Source organism: Manis pentadactyla, chromosome 4, assembly GCF_030020395.1.
Source record: "Manis pentadactyla isolate mManPen7 chromosome 4, mManPen7.hap1, whole genome shotgun sequence".
Lineage (NCBI taxonomy): Eukaryota > Metazoa > Chordata > Mammalia > Pholidota > Manidae > Manis > Manis pentadactyla.
Genome location: NC_080022.1, coordinates 80,981,504 through 81,002,388, shown reverse-complemented (window position 1 = coordinate 81,002,388; position 20,885 = coordinate 80,981,504). Strand labels below are relative to the sequence as shown.

The 20,885-nt window shown below is 35.2% G+C and overlaps 1 protein-coding gene across 2 annotated transcripts in view; it reads left to right on the top strand.

The window, feature by feature from the left end:
• ARHGAP29 (Rho GTPase activating protein 29) overlaps positions 1 to 20,311 on the top strand; it is an 83,038-nt gene extending 62,727 nt beyond the window's left edge. For both annotated transcript variants that reach the window (XM_036906506.2, XM_036906507.2), the window contains exons 13-23: positions 4,451 to 4,608; positions 5,158 to 5,297; positions 5,580 to 5,684; positions 7,990 to 8,088; positions 9,128 to 9,267; positions 9,552 to 9,740; positions 10,013 to 10,150; positions 14,032 to 14,264; positions 15,537 to 15,867; positions 16,005 to 16,113; positions 18,244 to 20,311. In XM_036906506.2, coding sequence (XP_036762401.2) covers positions 4,451 to 4,608; positions 5,158 to 5,297; positions 5,580 to 5,684; positions 7,990 to 8,088; positions 9,128 to 9,267; positions 9,552 to 9,740; positions 10,013 to 10,150; positions 14,032 to 14,264; positions 15,537 to 15,867; positions 16,005 to 16,113; positions 18,244 to 19,133 — 2,532 coding nt within the window. In that variant the 3' untranslated portion in view covers positions 19,134 to 20,311. The remainder of the gene's footprint in view (positions 1 to 4,450; positions 4,609 to 5,157; positions 5,298 to 5,579; positions 5,685 to 7,989; positions 8,089 to 9,127; positions 9,268 to 9,551; positions 9,741 to 10,012; positions 10,151 to 14,031; positions 14,265 to 15,536; positions 15,868 to 16,004; positions 16,114 to 18,243) is intronic.
• The last annotated feature ends 574 nt before the right edge of the window (positions 20,312 to 20,885 follow it).

The following is a 20,885-nucleotide window of genomic DNA, read 5'->3' as shown; positions in this document are numbered from 1 at the left end:
ACTGCCACAGAATGCATATTAGGGCTTGGGATTTCCTTGGGTGCTGGGCAGGAGAGAATACAAATATACAAAAGAAACTAGAAGGCTTCCTCCACTCTTTCAGTCATATGTTTTTGAGTGGATGCAGAGTACTGGCTGGGAAACACAGTACCAAAACAAAACAAAACAAAAAACAAGCTTACCACTAGATTTGTCATACCTTTATTTGTATGACCATAATTTACTAGCTATCATTTACTTTTCAGAGTCTTAAGATAGGACTTTGATGCATTCTTTCCAGAGTATTTAGGTGAATTCAGTAGGAGACAGGGGGAATTAGTTTATTTCATCTGAATCAAAAATCCTTCTTAAAATGTTTCTGAGTATTTAAAATTGTATCTCATTCATTTGCCCACATTAAGATAAACATCTGATTAGCTTACAGAGTCTTAGTAAAATGATTTAAAAGAATTATAATATCCAAGGATTTGAGATTACCTTATAAGTCATTTGAACCCACCATTTACTTTTCACAAGTCCTTTTCACCTCAAATAATAGCTGATGATAGCTAAGACTGAGTGCCTGCCTGTATACTAAGTTATTTGCCTGCATTAACTCATTTAATTCTCACAAAATTCTATTAGGTAAATATAATTGTTCTTACCTCTATCTTACTGATCAGGAAACTACAGACTTTCTTCTCAAAATATGCTCTTTGAACCCAAATACAATATATTCTCATTATATTAGGAGTCTATGAGGAATGTAGACTTGTAGAATCAGAATCTACATTTTGAACATGATTACTCTGTGGTTTCTTTGCAAAATATGTTTTTTTTGAAGCACTTGTTTAGAGTAGTTATAAATAACTTCATCGGGGTCACCCGTAATGTAATTTGTAAAGCTAGGGTTGATCCTGGTTGAATGACTTCAGAGCCTATGCTGTTAAGTATTATGCTATCTTGTTGAATTCAGTCTAAGTTTGAACAAATTTAATGTTTGTACTGAACTAAAAAAAAAAACCTGTTTTCTTTTGGATCTTTCAAGTCATACTGTACTTGATATAATCCCTCTTCCACAAAGTAAGTCTTTAAATACTTAAATATAATTATTATCTTCTTTATTGATGTTTTTTCCGGATTAAACACCCCAAAATCTGATTATTTTTTGTATAACACGGTTTTAAGTTATCTTACAGGCTACAATCTTGTTTTGTCTACATCCCCTTTAAAAAGCAGTGCTATTTGGTGAACCAAAATGTAAAATTATGATTTTCTTTAATTTGATGTGATATAAGCAAGAGGTTACCTAATTTTATATATAACTTATATGTTTATTAATGCCTGTTATTTATGTAAAAGAAATTTAAGACAGACACCTGCTCTCAAGAAATTTAGGAAGAATTAATACATTTGAAAAATTAAGAGCAATCCCTATCAGTGTATGAATTAGATTTTGAGATTAAAATTCCCCAAACTTGAACAAAACCCCAAACTCATGAGAGTCACTATCACATGTAATGTATAGAGAGACAGCTTATAGTGAGATTCTGTATATATATTTGTCAGTAAAATTCCCTATTAGCTAGAGTTTGTGAACCATTTAATCGGTTTTATTGGTTCTGCATGGCATATTCACATACAGATCCAAGCAAATACCAAATCCAACATTGTTCTTAAATATAAGTGTTATTTTCTAGGTAAGAACGATGAGTTTCTCAGATTTCTTTTTCTTCTCCTCCATCAAAAGTAGAATTTGGAATTTGGGATGACTTATTGTCCAATACCATCTCTCAAATTGTTTTTTAAAAATTTTTATTTTCACTGTAGGGCATATCATTGCATATGAAATTGCAGAGAAAATAAAATAAATTGTTTTTATTTAGAGATATATAGATACTAGATAAATATAAAGAAGAGACATAAAGATACTACTGTCTTAAGGGAGATACACATACCAGATTCATGTTCCAATAGCATTGTAAGTTACATCATGGGCATCAATGATTACTCCTGAATATTTAAAATTGTCTTGAATTATGAAGTATTGAATGGAATGGGAAGTAAATCATAATTACATTACTAAGTGAAAGGAAGGAGAAATAGCCAAGTCAGTAACTAAAGACCTCATCAAATCAATGGACTTTTGAAGAATGGGAAAAAGTAAAGCAAGATTTTTTTGTTTTGTTTTATAAAGCATTCAAGAAATCTTTTAAAGAATTAAAGAATAGAAAATAAATATTGAGCAAAATTAATATTTTGATTATGCAAATTTATATGAGAGAAGCTTTTACCGTTGATTTGAAATTATGGGAAATTCAATTTCAACAGCTTGTCAGAAGAATTTGTACTGATTTATGTGCCCATGAAATAACTAAAAATTAGATGTAGGTGATGAAAGCTGGGCATGGAGTTGGAAGTCCTGTGTGCTTGAGTGAGCAATACCAGAAAACATACAAAATTACAGTATGACCTAGACTAATAACACTTTCTATTACTATTTATTTGGTCATTTCCCCTTTACAGAGCACCTAAGATGCTGCTACACAGTAAAGATCTAGAAGAAAAGGGCCAAGTCTTTGACTTAGGGAGAAGATTATGGGACAAAAAGATCTATAAGATGATTTTTGAGGTACCTGTGAGCCATCCCATTTAGATGCCCAGCAAGTCCTTTTGTATCTACCTAATGGGGGTCTTACTCACATTTCTGTTAGTTGAGGGCCAAGGCTGAATAATTTAGGGAAAAGATATTTTAAGACTGGGATACTGTTCTATAGTGTTTTCTAAGTCTTTTATTATTAATAGCCAAAGACAAACATTCAGCAGATGAGTTGATTATGCCAGTTTATTTATTTGGCTTTCAAAATTGTTGTTTTTAGCTAAATTCATAAAGTTTATTAAAAAGTATTAGAAATGTACAGTTGCATTTAGGACCAAGACAGTAAGTTCATCTTACCATTAACTGGAGAATTCCCTGATTATAGGTACTTCCCAGACTTAAACTTTACATCCACAGTTTGCATTTCCTTTGCTCCCTAAAAGCAAGTTTAAGTAAGTACTTTCAAACACTGTTTGTGCTGAGTCTTAGTTATCCTCTCGGAATTCCTAATTATCTTGGAAAGGTCTTAGAGGCTAATCACAAGTTCAGTATGTCATCAGGTATATCCAGAGAGATGAAGAGGAAACATGACAATCTGTGAAGCAACATTAATCCAGTTGAAATTTGGCATTTATTCATATTCCTCACACAGGAGCCAGAGTGCATTTTAAAAAGTATATCATATTATAGCTCTTAACACTGTTTAAAACCCTCCACTGGCATCACACTGAACTTAAATACAAACTCCTTACCATGGTTTAGATGGTTGCTTTCTGGCTTTATCTCAAACCAAAGCTCCACCTCTTTCAATATGCTTCAGCTATATGAACCTTTCATCTGTCTCTTGAGCATGGTGAGCTCTTTCCCACTCACTTTTGCCCATGGATCTTTGCTTGACCTCTTCCTTTTGTCTGAGTTGGCCTTTTTCCTGAAACTTTGCATTGACTCTTTCTTATATCAGGTGTTGGTTCAGATGTTACTTTTTCAGAGAGGCCTTCACTAACCTGCCATATCAAAAATATCCTTCCACAAACACAAAATACTTGATCATATTCCAAAACTTGACAATCTTAGGTAGTATTCATGACAGTTTTCAGTATCAGAAATTATCTTACTTAATTTGTTCTCTTTCTCTCACACCACTCTCAGGAGAACATAAACACTGCTGAGGACTGGGATCTCACCTGTTTATTTGCCATAATATACCAAAGCCTATGTTTTGTGAACATCAGTTAATGCATGTAAAGCTCTCAGAATGGATCTGACATATTGTACTTACTCATCAGCTGCTATTGTTACTGTAAGTGGTAGTGGTGGTAGTGTATTTAGGCATTTGTAGAAGCTCAGTGGAGTATTGTATTTTGAATAGATTCAAGATAATGTCTAATCATAAAAAACTGAGTACTGTAGGAAACATCATAAATATAAAGCATTTATTTTTGTAGGATTGGGAAAGTGAAAGTCAAAACAATATCGCTCTGATTGGAATTTTTCCCCCCACAATTTTCACTTAAGAGTTTAAGCAATTGTGGTCAGCCCATCAGAGTACAGACCTGGTGATCCTCAAAAACACATCCATCTCCTAAAATTGTGAACCTGTAGGGACATGGGAGTGTAATTTTGAACTTTTCAGCTTAAAGCCAGTTTTGCTGGAAATGATCACTCCTAGGTGTTGGGTTAAAACTTTTTTTCTTTTTGATCTAGACCTTGCACAAAGTCAGGCCAACATGGTGTGTTCACAGTGATATTCAATGCTGTACATTTCACTGTATGGTCTTTTCCTTGGTGCTGTGACTTTAAATAAATGTATATTTATATAGCATTATGTAGAGCATGAGTTATTCTGCCTTTTGTCTCTCTCTGTGACCATAGGTAACAGTTAACCTCTTCCAGATGCAACACCTACAGGCTGCCTCCCTCGCAAACAATTTACAGTCTCTCTGTGATAGCGCCAAACTCTATGACCCAGGCCAAAAGTACAGTGAGTTTGTCAAGGCCACAAATTCAACTGAAGAAGAAAAAGTGGATGGGTGAGACTTAATGTATAGGTGAAATTATTTCAAGAGTTAAAACTTTTATTGCCTAGCTCTTATCTGGTACAAGGTGGTATCTTTTCTAACATTGACAGAATTGACTTAAAAACTTTCTGGGTCTGAATTTTTTTATATTAAGATATAACTCAGTTAAGTGTAAAGTTTTCACAGACCTCAGTTCTTTGAGGTTTAGAAATCCTTTGAGAATGGCAAATCATGGTGATATTCATGTAGCATATCCACAAATTTAGCTACCTAAATTTTCCATGAGCTTATTATACTAGAAAATTTAACCATGACATAAGTTATTGACCACATTTTTGCTACTCTTTTCTGTGTTTCAGTTGTAATAAGTACAAATGATTAATAAGTTTTATTCACATCTCCTTTAAGAAGTTGAACCATATATAACATGGTTTGTTCTTAATGTTTAGTTAATTTAATTACTTTGTTCATTAAATTAAAAGATTTTTCTGAAAGTAGAAAAAAATAGGCTTATTATCAGCCATTCTTACGAATGATGCATTTTACTTGGATTTTTCTTAGGAATGTAAATAAGCAAATAACAGACAGTTCCCATAATTCTGGATATGGACCTACCGACTCTTTAGAGGATGTTTTGCGCCTTCCTGAAAGTTCTAATAAGATTGAAGAGGATCGATGCTCTAACAGTGCCGATATAACAGGTAGTCTTTCACTTTTAAGAGTGTACTAATTTATGAAAGATCGCAAGTTGTTAATTATGTTGATTATTAGATGAGATGCAGCTCTACAATTAAAAATCAGGTCTTGAATTGTAGCTTCATCAGGCAGTCCTTGTTCACAATTTAAGCACTGTGCCTGTCTAAAAGTTAATTACTGATCACTGATAAGGAAATTTGACTTATCTCATTTGTTCATAATGCAGTATTTTGACTCAAGAAATCCATCTGTAGCCAAGTTTGACTTTAAATATTCTTTTCTTAAAGGTCCTTCTTTTATAAGGTCATGGACATTTGGGATGTTTAGTGACTCTGAGAGCACTGGAGGAAGCAGTGAGTCTAGATCTCTGGATTCTGAATCTATAAGTCCAGGTACATAACTATTAAAGTCTAGCTATATGAATTCAATGAAAGATTAAAATACTCCTTTTGGGGATTTTTTAACTACCTTATTTTTAATATGAGGTATTAATATTTTAGTAATGAGAACTCTGTCATAGAGAGGAGCATGTACATATATATTTACATTTTAAAGAAAAATAATAAAACAAATCTTCATATATTCACCACCCAGTCTAAAAAATAAAACATTACCAGTATATTACAAGGTCCCTGTGTACACCTCCTTGATAACTTTGCCCTATCGCCCACCAGAACACATCATCACCAGAAACTTAATTAATCATTCCCTATTTTAAATGTTTTAGTACCATATCTAGTTGAGCTTTGCCCTCATTGGAATGTTATACAGATGGAATTTTATTATTATTTTGTGACTTCTTTCATGCATCTTTTCTTTATTGAGATATATGTTGATATGAGTAGCTTGTCTTTATTTTATACTATATGCTGTATAGTATTCTATCCTGTGAATATTAACTGTCATTATCTATCTTTTGAATTGTCTTGCGGTTAATTGCTATGATAAACAATACAGTAAACAATAATTCTTGGGCTTGTAATTACTTACTCATTTTTTTATAAATGTACTTCAAAGTGCTTTGATAAAGATAATCTCCTGCTCCTTAGTGAGGCAGAATACATGTTCTGAATTCTCCCTTAGTTGTTTTGAAGAAGATAACTTGCCATAGGTAATACAGCTAGCAGGAAAAGGTCATACTTGAGCATGTGAGATTCTTACTTCAAACCCATGCGGTTCTTACTTTGACATAATTTCTCCTTCATTCTTCTACCAAAGACTGCTCCAGTCCTGTTTTTCCTGGCTACATTCCTTTCTCCTAGGATAGGATCTTGGCACTGTGGAAGATACATTATAGGGTTTAACCTATCTCAAAGTCTGTGGCTTTTTTTTTTAAGTGTCCTACATACTATAGAAATTTTATTCATGTAAATAAATCTCTTAAATATGAAGTTAGAAATAACTTCCATGCAGCACTGGAGTTTTTAGGTTTTCTTCATTTCTTCCTTTAAAACCAGCTCTTCTAAAGGGACATCCTGGAGATGTGAGCTTTAATATTGAACTGAATATTTGTGATAAGCTTTGAAAAAACGTGTCTGAGAAATTAATACCCAATGTAGAGCAAACCCTAAATTATTTGGAATCCTGTAAGACTTCATCTGATAAAGACAAAAATTTGGAAACTGATCAAATATAAATGGGTGAAGACCTGGGGATGCTAGCCTAGAAAAGAGGATATTTGGAGATATGACAACTGTGGAAGTGATATAATAATGGCAGTGAAAAGGGATTAAAGGTAGACTGCTAGTTGCCCCTTTCGGGAGAAATATGGCCAAAGACTGAGATATGTATGGAGGTAGAATTCTGTTCAATAATATAAGGACGCCATTTACAATTAGAATAATTCTAAAATGGATCATGTGACCTTCTTTCTTAGTCATTGGGGATAAAAGAAAAAATCAGATGACCATCTTTTAAGCATATTTTGAAAGAAAATCTTTTTGGGAGAGAGGATCTTGGCTTAAATAATTTATAAAGCTCTTTCTCTTAACCTGAGACTGTTAAGGTCTTAAGTTGAGTTAATTCTTCCACTTAGACATATAGCCCTGTTTGTAATTTCAGCAGGGAGCAGAAAACCGCAGTACCTAGCTGGGCTGCTTCCACATGCTCTGATACATGGGGCAGTGACCTTTGCTGACGTAGCATGCATCCTGTGCTCTCAGCTCCCTGCCAGGGATCCTTGCTCTTGGTTTCTAGTGCCCTGTCTCACAGGTAACATAAGTGTGATGTTACTATTGTATTGCTGTCTTCATGGATTTTTATGTATTTTAGAAAGCTCTAGGTTACATTATATACATTTCTCTACAACTTAATTCATCAAGCATTTAATGACAACTCTACCATTATGCCTGTCACTCTGTCAGATATTAGATAAAAAACATAAATAGAAAATACTCCCTGTTCTTAAAGAGCTTACACTTTCTAATACCTATTATCAGAAATTGCCAGTAAGGTCTCATTGGAATATATGATCCTCAGTTACAAATTTATTTGAAAAACTCAGATTTGTTTCAGTTCTATTTGTTTCCAAGAATAAGTATCAGAAATCCCTGTGTCCAAAGTCTGAGAATAGAGGCAAAATTTTACATTGTAGCTAACAAAATAGTATGACTGTGTTATTCAAAAAATGTTGTCGTTACTTGTTTCTTAAACTCTACAGTGAATCTTCAGGTAATTGTATCCACAATTTTATTTTAGGAGATTTTCATCGAAAACTCCCGCGAACTCCGTCCAGTGGAACCATGTCTTCTGCAGATGATCTGGATGAAAGAGAGCCACCTTCCCCTTCAGAAGCTGGTATTGCATTCACCTGAATCAAGTTTCCACTAAGCCAGTTGAATCAATAGCACTGCATAATATTAGGGAAAAAGTATAATTTAAAGAATTACTTTGCTGTATATTAAACAGAGGCATTATAATGACCTAAATATGTCCCAACAATTATGTACAAGTATGGGTTGACAATGTATTTATCAAATATTACAAATAAAAATGTAAGACTAAGCAGAAAAACTACTAGATCTGAAATGTATGAGCATAGTGCTAAATGGCTAGTTTGATCTTTCATAAACCTAATACAGTGACTTAACTATTAAAAGGGTGCAACACATAAGAAATTCTGAAAGTCTCTTCAAAAGAAATAGTGCAAGAAGCTAGGCAGGAAAATTAAATGAGTATCTCCTTATTGAATGATAAATAAGAGATGTTGGTTATCTTAATAACTTGAATTAGACTCATATAAATTAGTTTTGTACAATTGAGACCTCCAGATACCTGTTTTGGTATCATTTTCCAAAATCATATGGAACATCTAACCTTAGGTAGACTATTATATAATAAAAATAAATTAAATAAAAAATAAAATATATAACTAGCTAGTATTATCTATATGTTTATGATGATTAATAATAGCTTTATCTTTAATGCAAATAATGCTGACACACTAGCCTCATACAGCTAGTTTTTTTTGAAGCTCTTATTAGGGGCATTGTCTAAGACTTACATGCCACCTATGTAACACCCTTCCCTGCTCTATAAAAGGTATATAAATAACAGTTTAAATTTGCTGATTGTGAAAACATTATGCCATGCTATTTTAGAATCATCTTATTGATTTGGTGGTGATTTTTATGGATAGTAAAGTATTTGATATATTTGTGCCTTGTAAGAGATCTGTAAATTGCATGCTTATTTTGATTTTACAGACTCAAAATAATAGCTTTCTGTAATACATGGAGGGTTGCAAAGTCTAAATATTTTTCAAAATATAGTACCATGTGGTGTAACTTTTCTGTCATCTTAGAATTCTTATATACTAATCTTTTTCTATTGCAAGGACCCAATTCCCTTGGAACATTTAAGAAAACATTGATGTCAAAGGCAGCACTCACTCACAAGTTTCGCAAATTAAGATCCCCCACGAAATGTAGGGATTGTGAAGGCATTGTAGTATTCCAAGGTGTTGAATGTGAAGAGGTAAGATGATCTTTCTGGAATTATATTAGCCCCTTCACACTTTTTGTTTTGTACTTTTTTGTTTTTAATTTTACTGATTAGGAACTCTTACAAATATATTTTTAATGAATTAAACCACAGTAATGTATAATTTTGTATTTTATATTGCTATTTAAAATATTTCAAACATTACAAGTCATACCTTTTAACCTCATTTTTGTTATGTTATCACTCTACCTATAGTTTGCCCAGCTGTGAATAGTTTTAAGTGAATTAACAATTTTTAAACTATCAATTTCTTATAGTGTCTCCTCGTTTGTCATCGAAAGTGTTTGGAAAATTTAGTCATTATTTGTGGTCATCAGAAACTTCTGGGGAAAATACACTTATTTGGAGCAGAATTCACACAAGTTGCAAAAAAGGAACCAGATGGCATCCCTTTTATACTCAAAATATGTGCCTCAGAGATTGAAAATAGAGCCTTGTGTCTACAGGTACATGGTAACTCTAAATTATACATTTTTAAACATAAATGCCAGTGTGATTTGTTCTAGTGATAAGGAGACTTTAAAAAAAACATTGTTCTAATTTTTAGTAAGTAACTGAATTTGTTCATACTTATTTAGAAAATATTCTCATTTGACTCTAGCTTTTTTCTAAAATATCAATACAAATCAAAGTAGACATATCAAATATGTTTAGATATCAGTATTTAGCCATTTGTACTAAACCAGAATTTTGCAAAAATTTTCATTTTCTTCTCAAGGGAATTTATCGTGTATGTGGAAACAAAATAAAAACTGAAAAACTGTGTCAAGCTTTGGAAAATGGAATGCACTTGGTAGACATTTCAGAATTTAGTTCACATGACATCTGTGATGTCTTGAAACTATACCTTCGACAGGTAAAGTTTTTATCCTTGAAACTTACAGTAAATAGAAAAGAGCAAAAATATGATATGCTAACATTTGCTGTATGCATATTTTCATTGACATAGACCATATTAATATCTTTCTAATTATTAATGTACACATCAAAGAGTATATAAGATACATATATAGTTTAAAGATCAATAATAATAAAAACACTCATTTCCCATCACCTAGCTTGAAGAAATACAACACTGCTATATCTTATTTATAGAAGACCCCTGTGTACCCCTTTCCATTTGTAGCATACAACTCCATCCCAATGGATTTTATAACCATGTTAATACCCTCCTAAATAATGTATTCCCAAACAATGAATCATTAAGTTTTAAAAACTGAGCAGAAAGCATGAATCTACTTGTATAAAGAAAGGCCATTATTCACAGTATTATTGAAGGATTCAGTAAAGAGAATAGTGTCTGGGTCACTGTCTGGCATTACCTTCATTGATATTTTAGATTAGCTATTGGGGGAGGTCATAGGCAAGGTCATGAATGCATCTTTGGAATGAAGTCCACCATATTGAGGGCATCAGACAGGGCTGTCCTATGAGCCAGGTACTGGAAATTCAGCAGGAATGGGATGGGGAAGTGGGCTACTCTATTTTCTTTCTGTGCTATCGTACCTGTAGTTTGCAGAAGTAGGTACAAAGAAGACACTTCTGTGGAGTGACATCAGTGGCCTTAGTGGTTTCAGGGAGCAGCTCATTGTGGGGTTGTAAGAACAATCAGCACATTGTCATGATGAGCCAAATATAAAAAAGATTTGGCCAAGCCCCACTGCATTCTGTCCTCAGGTGAAATTGATGAGACAGTCATATTAAGTGTAGTGATCATTGTGATGATTGTCCTCGACACATCCATCTAGAGTTCTCTTCTTTGCCTGGGTCCTTTGTAGTATGGTGAATAGCTGGCATCCTAGGATCTCTGTTCCTTGTGTTCTCTTTTATATGGGGGCACTTGTCTTCTGTGTCATGTCTTTGTGTTTTTGCTTTATTCTCCTGTTTTGGCCATGCCCATCCTTGAGGAAGGTAGAGTAAGAGTAAATATTTGAATCCTTATTTACCTATAAATGTCTTTATTCTACTTTCTTAAATGGGAATGGAAGAATGTATATAGTGGAAGGTTATAGTATTCTAGGCTGGAAATTATTTTTCTTCAGAATTTTGAAGGTATTTTTTTAATTCTCTTGGCAGCCTGAACTCTTTACTCCTCTCATTTCTGATTCTTTGTATGTGGTCTGTTGTTTCTCTCTGAAAGCCTGTAGGTTCTTCTTTTTCTCTCTATTACTCTAAAATTTCTCATTGTTTGCCTTGCTGTGGGTGTATTTTCCTCCCCCATTTCAGGCACTCCACAAGCTCTGTCATTCTGATTACATGTCCTTTCTTTCTTGGAACTTTATTGCTCATTTCCTCCTCTCTATTTTCTCTGTGTTTTCTTTCTGGAACTTATTTTTGGCTACTTGGCAACTTCAACTGGTTCTTTGATTCCCTTACCTTTTCTCTTTAATTCATTTCTTTTTTTGTTTTTGTTTCTTAAACATATTCTAGAGATTTTCTCAGCTTTACTTTCTACCCCTACTGTAAACTGTTTCATTTCTGAGATCATGTTTTAATTTCTAGAGACTCTGGTTCTCTGTTCCTTTCACAACCTTCATTCTTTTTTAATGAATACAGTATCTTACTTACCTATAATGGTCATAGCTTCTTTTAAAAAAAGGACTCTATTTTCTCCTTAGCCTCTAGCCCTGTCCAATAGAAATATAATGTGACCCCTATATATAATGTTAATTTATCTAGTAGGCACATAGAAACAAACAGGTGAAATTAATTTTAATATTTCATTTAATGTGTTGAATAAATCTGAACATCTATAGTGAAATTTTACTTTAGCTTGAGTCTTTGAAGTCTGGTGTGTATTTTTCATTTAGAACACATGTCAGTTTGGAACAGCCACATTTGTTGTGCTCAGCAACCACACGTGGCTAGTGGCCACTATTTTGACAGCATAATTTCAGACCTTCAGTTGTTGTTTCCTACATATTTTGATTTCTGCCTTCCATGGCTGCTTAAAATGAAAGAGTTGAGAATTAAAATCTCTTTGGAAACTCTTGAATACATGAAACTTTAAAGACTTTGATCTTTACTGTAATGTGATCTAAGAGGGCTGTTTGGGAAACAGCTGATATCTGTATCTCTAGGTCTCTACTTTTAGGCTGGTCTGATACCCCAGAGAAGAGTCCTTCCCTGCCTACAGGTGTGGCGCCAGAACTCTGAGAGCCAAGTTGGATAAGAAGGCTCCAGGATCTCTGCATTGAGCACACAGCTGCTGAATTACTACTTTTAGATAAATACCCACCTGTTTCTTGTGCTTGGCATTACCCATCCAGCATCCCTCTTTTATACTGCCCAGGGAAGAAATCCCCAGACTTCTGGGGAAGAGTTGCTCAGGAGCATAGAGTGGAGACAAGGATCTAGAGCTCTAATACTTCTTAGGTAGCTCACCCTCCCCCAGGATCCAAGGACCGAGTGCTCACAGTGTCTCAGTTTCCTTAGGATCCTGTAAATCACACTGGTTCTCAGTTTGGAATTTCTTCTTTCTCAGGACTGCTAAGTCAGCACTTGTTCATCTTGTGAAATGTTCACAGCTTGTGAAATGTTGCTTTTTTCTCCATTCTTATTCTCCCAGTCCTGTGGGCTTAACTGTATTTCACTGGGATTTTAGAGGGAAAGAAATTAAATACAAAGATGTTATTATCCCAGGAAATTGTTGATATCTTTTTAATCATCCTCAACTGAGAATGAGATTCTCAACTGAGAAATGGAGACAGAGTACCTTTGAATGACTGTTAATCTCACAATGAATCATCCTTCATCTCTTTGAGCCAGAGAGAGGAATTAAATGGAGTCTAATACTATGAGCTTTCATTCTGTCTCAGGAATACTGTGGGACCAAGACTTTAGTGTGGGAAGGGTTATGCTCAATTCTTACTGTATTAGAAAGTAGCCTTCATTTTACTCAAATACTGTGTGGGAAAGCTGGAGCTCTGAGAGGTTAAGTGACCATTAGATCCCCCAGAGTGGTAGAGGTAGAAATTGATCTCAAGGCCTACCCTATCTGGGACTAGCAGGGATACTAGAGAAATCAGTGCCTGTAGTATACACAGGTAGTATAGGGCATCAGATAGCCAGAGATACATTATATTTTCCATCACTGAGCAGTGAAAACATTGAAATCAGTAATGTGGTAAACAGATCAAGTTGCCATGCCCTTTGATAGTTTGAGATAGGAACTTTTTCATTTAACCTACTTATGGCAATTTAAGTTGTATTTAAAAATTAGATAAAATGTTGACAATTTCTTTCTTGTAAGCCATGTTATCATGCTAATCTTCAGTCTGATCCAAGTAAAATACAAGGTCCCTGTCTTTTTATTCTGTCTCTCCCATACCAATAAAATTCAGAATATAAGCCTTTTCTAATTAATTTGACTTAGTTTGTGCACTATCCTGGTTTTGTTTGAATAAAATAGTTGAAGATCATGCTTATTAATAAGGGGCATCATGAAAGTAATTGATACAGGGTATGTATCAGAGCTTTAAAATCCCATCATGTAGCTTTAGGTTTAGAGTTTTATTGATTATCAGTTAACTCATTTTTAATAAGATATAATTTATGGTGATAAACTCAGATTCACTTTTGTAGATCCTGTCTGTAACACACACGTACATTTTAAACATGGATTGACCCTAAGTCTTGTTCATCTGCCTGCTAGACCACTCAGTAACTATTCAGTAAATTAGTAACAAGAAGGAAATGAACACAATGATATTCCTAATATAATTTTAATTTCTTTAGCTTCCAGAGCCATTCATTTTATTCCGATTGTACAAAGAATTTATAGACCTTGCAAAAGAGATCCAACATGTAAATGAAGAACAAGAGACAAAAAAGGATAACCCTGAGGACAAAAAATGGCCAAGTACGTGTATAGAAATAAACCGAATTCTTCTAAAAAGCAAGGACCTTCTAAGACAATTGCCCGCATCAAATTTTAACAGTCTTCATTACCTCATAGTACATCTTAAGCGGTAAGAACTTTGTATGAGACAAATAACGATCACCCATTAGTGGATAGATAATTGATTTGTTTTGTTTTGTTTTAATTGTGGTAAAATACACATAACATAAATTTACCATCTTAACTATTTTTGACTGTACAGTTCAGTAGCATTAAGTACATTCACATTGTTGTGATGTTATTTTTAAAGTGAACATTTCATTTCTAATATGTGTTAGGGTAAGAGAGATATTGAATATATCTTTATGCAGCCAGCATCTTTCCCTCAGACTCCTCCTTTGTGCTTGGCTATGGCTGGGGAGATGAGGATGAACGTGGAAGTGTCTGTCCTCTGCTGTGCTTATCAGCTTGAGGGGCTGAGCTGCAGACAAGTGCAGGGCAGCATCATTCTTCTTCCAGAGCCGCACACACATGCAGAAGATGCAGGAAAGGAGGCTTGTGAATCAGAGAGGGTAGCCCTGAGCCAGAATTGAAGACTGAATGGTGGTTTGGTGACAAAGAGTATGTAGAAGATCATAACACACACAGAGACATGAGATCATTTTGCATTTGGGAAGTATAAATAATTTGTATGGTCAGGATATAGCAAGCAGCAGTAGCAGAAAGTGAGCTAGTTAAGAGGCCTGATGAAAGTCATACCTAGCTGGCAGACGAGTTGACTATCTTCCTTCTATATCCACTAAAGAATTTTGAGCCAGGAATTTGACATGCTTTTTCCTGTTAGCTCTTTTTGGCAGCAGTATGAGAATGGGTTGGAAGGGACTCCTGCTGCAGTTCAGATGTCCTCATATAGTCATACAAATAAAAAGTGATGAGAGCTTGAAGAAAGGAAAGAGCCCTGGAGTGACAATAAAGCAGAGAGATCTTAGGCAGGAGACTCTCTGGGCAATGAGAGAGAAATCAACAATGTTTAAGTTTACAGCATAAGGCCTGGAAGGATGTCATATATATATATATAGTGCGTGTATATATATATATATATATATATATATATGTACACTAAGATGGAAGCAGCTTTTAGGAGTATTTTTTTTATTTCTGCTGGTCAAACTGTAGTTGTTCCTTCTACTTATTTAAATCTTTCCCTAATACTATGGAACCCAATTTAGTGTGTGGCCAATATTTAATCAAATAAATATATCCTTTTCCTAGACTTCCGCAGCCCATTTTTCCCCGACTTCTGCAGCCCATTTTTCCTCCACCCTTCCCAACCCATAGTATACTACCGTCAGGGAAATCTGATAAGCAAATCTCATACAGCGTTATGTGTTCTACTTTACAGAGTTGTAGATCATGCAGAGGAAAACAAAATGAACTCCAAAAACTTGGGGGTGATATTTGGACCAAGTCTCATTAGGCCAAGGCCCACAACTGCTCCTGTCACCATCTCCTCTCTTACTGAATATTCACATCAAGCGCGGTTGGTCGAGTTCCTCATTACTTACTCACAGAAGATCTTCGATGGGTCCTTACAGCCACAAGATGTAGTTGTGTATAGTACAGGTGGTATTGCACCTCAGGTTGATCAAGGCTGTCTTCCGAAACTTCTGTTATCGCCAGAAGAAAGAGACCCAGAACATTCCATGAAGTCACTGTTTTTCTCTTCAAAGGGAGTGAGTTTTGACGTTTATAGAATCGTGTTTTGAACTTTATAATATTTCTTTTAATAAATTAAAAATACATTAATAAAAAAATCTATTTTGAAGCATGTTTTGCTTCTTTAAGTTTAAAAATTCTCTTCCATTAACAGGATATGCATACTGCAGATAGGGAAAGCAAAGTTTTTGAACCAGCTACATCATTTGAGGAATCGGAACAAAAGCAAAACACATCGGAAAAATGTGATGCATGTCTCATTGGTGAGTGACTATGTAAAATACATGTGCCAGCTTAAAACTGTGCCAACAAACCATGATTAAAAGCTAAGGCAAACGGTATAGAGAAGTCAGAAAGAAGTTTCATTAGTAAACAAATCTTTGCTAGGCAGTAAAAAAGCTGTCTTGCATTTAAATGAATGTTTCTCTTTACAATAATCTTTTTGTGCTTGGAGCCCAGTGGAGATCATAGGTGTTTTTGTGCTTTTTTGGAAAATGTTTTTTGTTTTCATTTTTGCTATCATTTAGTTAAGGAAGAAATGTGCTGAGCAGCATAATAACAATCTTCTTTTACTGTAGATCATTGTATTGACATAACTGCTCATAAGGAGTCATATAGACTCCTAAAATTAAAAAAATGTAGACTCCTAAAACTCCTAAATTTTTTTCAAATGCATTTACCTATCACCTACCCTTAACACATTAAGCCCCACACACATGAGTTTTTACTTCCTTGTCTGCAGTTGTATTTTATTCACTGTATGATAACTTTAGCTGCAGTGACTGGTAGCTGTCAAGCTAGTGGAAGGGCTTCCATTTATTACTATAATTCTATACATCATTAGAGCTTAATTCCAGTTTTTAAAAATGTAGTCATATATGTAAAATTGAATGTATAATCAAATATCAGTGATCATAGCCTGTCAGGGTCTGAAAAGTAAGGGAGCTAACATTCATTAAGTTCCTGCCTACTCTGTGCTTATTGTTTGATTCCATTTATCTGATTTGATCTTCATAACAGTTCTACACTATAAAATAGGTAGTATTAGCCCCATTCAACTCATAGCCTGATAATCTGAGAGAGGTTAAATAATGCTAAAGGTCCTAATAAATTGTTTGGTCAGTCTGTGAACCTGTGTTGTTCTTATTTCACTTTCATATGATCTAGAGCTTCCAATTTAGAATATTTAATAATGTTGTCATTTTTTTGAGTGCTTTATGTATGCCAGATAATTCTAAGCACTTTTTGTTATCAGAGGATTTAGGTACACATTGTCATAGATTATTATGGTTGTTTTTTGACAAATGAAGAATCTTAGGGACAGTGAGATTGCCTCGCCCAGTGCAAAAGTGGTAGAGCTAAGCTAAACCCAGAAACTGGGCTTCAGAGTTCTGCTGTCATATCCATTAGGCTCTAAGTTTTTCCCTCCAAACTTTAAAAATATACTTTGGTGGGTGCCTACAGCCTGAGCACAATGAGTTGGGTCCCTTAGAGTGGTCCATCAGTGTGGGGAATGACCTGGGAAAGCCAGAGAACATTGCCCTGGCAGCCCCGGGGAGAGAGGGCAGCAGCTCAGTGAGGTGACCACTGCCAAGCGGTTCTGAAGGGCTCCTGTCTGCAAATGCTGCCCAAGACAGGAGTGTGAGCAGAGGGCTGGAATTGTCCAAAAATGGGACTATTTTAGAGGAGATGCTATGAAAAGGTACAGGGTTTGGAGGAGCTGAGGGTTCTAGTTTGAGAAAACATGGGCCATGGGTCCAGACTTGATAGGAAAGAGAAGGAAGTCAGCGTGGGAGTAAACACTCTGGGAGGACGGCCTTTTACTTAAAACTATTCAACCTTAATTGGACAGGATGAATGTTATAGTGCATTATTAGTTGATCAGATAAGGGCATCTTAGGTGTTCCATGTGATATGCTCTCACTGTGATTTGAGTATAATCTGAAAAGCAGATGAAGTGAGTTGGCCAAAGCGTTGGGATACAGGGGACACCTTAATTTGGTTGGTGTGTGAATTGGTGCAACTTTTCTGAGGTAAACTTACCAATATCTGCAAAATTGTGACAGCCCTTTCAGCCAGCAAATACTTGTTCAGGCACAGCACATAAAAAAAAGTCACTTCAGATAGTGTTGTTGTTTTTTTTAACTAACTTTCAATGGATTTAGTAATTGTTTATTATATTAACTTAAATAAATAATTCTTACAGTGCATCTTTAATATCTTTAATACTTTATGAGTAACTTCCCTACATAGACAACTGAGAATAACTTGGAAAAATATGTAAGACCCTTGTTTTGGGAGGGTGTTCATCTGTAACTCCATTCAGGCGGTCTTTTTTCATGGAACTGTGTTCCATGAAGTTTGAATTTTAAATAAATCTTTTCCTTTTTCAGATAACAAAGTACATTTGCTTGCAGACAAAGAGCTTGAATCAGCATCACAAAAAATGGAAGATGTTTGTAGAACAGGCAAACCTCCTTCTCTGAAATGCGACAGGGAAGCAAGCAGTGTTGAGAGGTACACTCCTAGGACCAAGACTAGACCTGTGAGTTTGCCTGTGGATAGGCTTCTGCTTCTCGCGAGCCTTCCAAATGAGAGGAATGGCCGAATTATGGGAAATAGAAGTTCAGACAAGTTTTATAAGAATCCTGCCTTTGAAGGAATTAATAGAAAAGACACCCCTACTATTGTTTGTTCCAAATTTTATGGCTTTGACCAGCAAACTCTACAAAAATCTAGGGAGAAACAGTATGAACAGAATGACCTAACTGCAAAGACTGCAGTAACTGTGCCCCATGCGCTCCAGGAAGGAGGCCTAACAGCGAGCATCGGAATCGGCGGGGACCACCCAGTCAGGGCCACCCAGCCTAGTAAGCCATACGCAGAACCAGTCGGGTCAACAGGACAAGTGTCAGAGAGGCGGTGCTCTGACTCATGCCCTCCTGCCCTTGTGCGAGCACCCAGAACCCTGCAGCCCCAGCACTGGACAACTTTTTATAAGCCACGAGCTGCCGCTGCTGCTGTGAGAGGGGATGAGGGCAAACCCGTGGCAGCCTGCGAAACAGTGCCTCCCAGCACAGCTCCTGTGCCCCAGGGGCATGCGCTGAAGTCAGTTCCAGACTCAGAAGATGCCCCAGCTGCTCGAGGGCAGCGGGTTGGTAAGTCCAAAGAGAGCTCTGAGGAACATGACTCGCCTGACGTGCACCCAGTGTGTCAGAGACCAAGGCTAAAACGCATGCAGCAATTTGAAGACCTTGAAGATGAGATCCCACAGTTTGTGTAGGGTTATCAAAACCCAGCTTTTCTTTTTTTGTTGTTTTGTTTTCTGGTATTGTGTTTGTTTTGTGAAAGAAATTTTGACAGGGCCCCTTCTGTATACGATTGCCAAATTCTGGATTTTACTTTTGCATTATGTTTTCCTGTGTCGGTTATATTGAAAGGTAGAATGTTTTGATAGGGCCCCGTCTGTGCCTCACTGGAATTATCTGTATTTTTGAAGTTGTGAATAAATAGATGGACTCATATTTTTTAAAGTTCGGTTGATTTTTCCCATGAAACGGTCCATTTAAATGCATTCCTAATATATAATTCTCAACTAATAGGTGCAATTGGAGAAAATCAGCTTTATGTTTTTTTTAAGTGAAACTACATGCTTATTTATAAAAGGAATGTTTCTGAATGCAAGTCCCTGAAAGATCTTTGTTTGGTATGATTACATTTTTCCACACAATTTTATAGTGCATCTTTGACCATTTGTGCTCTTATGGTATGTATGTGACCTTCAGTGGCTAAAAGTTTTGCAAATCTGCATTTAATTACATTTTAATTACTTGTCAGATTTTACATTTGGTAGTTGAATTGTACAAAGAAAATGCACTTAAACTTCTTCCTAAATTACATAGTTCAGTTATGTCTTATTTGGCTTTATATTGCTTAATACATTTAATAGTTTTTTATCTCTTGGCTTTATACTACATAAACTTTTGCTCTTCAACAGTTCTGAACCTTTTGGTATTTTGCCTAATGGTCCAAAAAATGTTTTAAAATTCAATGCATTTCCTATTGATATTGTCTGGCTGGTTTTTTTTTTAACCATTCCTTTTGTATGAAATGTTTTCACTTATGAATAATTTTATGTACTTTTTCTACCTGGACTTTTAACCATTGACAATGTATGTTTCATTTGAATCGTGCAAAGATTTATTTAAGTTGATACTAAGAGTATAGCTCAATAAGCCTAATTGTTTGGAATTTGAGAGAAGGTGTAGATGATTGGATATATTTCATTTATAAAATTCCCAGATTTTAGAACTAGTGCAGTTCTGTTATTTTCTGGGTTTTGTCATAGGATATAAAAGGGACAAAAAAAATAAAATGCCTCGTTTTGTATGTGTGAATTCTATTTGCAGTAAATACTTTTGTATGACCATGTTATACTTGATAAAAATACAAATATATATATTAACCTATTAATTATTTCAACTTCTCATGGCTTCTCTGAAATTGTTCCTTAAGATGAGAGACTTTTAAGGTTTATTAACCACTGGTTAGAGGTCAACACTTGGGCTCATATTATCCCTTGACTGTAACATGGAGTGCATTTTATAGGAAGTTGCTGTATAGCTCTATGTGACATTTAAGGACTAGGGAGAAATGAACAACCCACCTTTTTGTGCTAGAGCCTTGTTTTTAGTTCACATTGTACAAAATATAAAAGAATTAAATTGCTACAAAAGCCTAAGAAGATAATAAGAGCCAAAATGTATTGAGCCCTTTCTGTGTGCCACGAACTCTCCTAAGGTCCTACATATATTTCATTTCAAGTACACAGCAGCCTCAGGTAGGTAAGTTTTGTATTATTCCTGTGTTACAGATAAGGACACTGAGGCTTAGTTAAATGATGTGCTCTAGGTTCCACAGCTGTAACAGCTGGAGTTGTCTTACACACAGAGCTGTCATAGTCTGATGGTTAATACTCTTTAATAACTATATAGTTATTAAGTACTATCCAGTAGTGTTTAACAATAGAAAATGC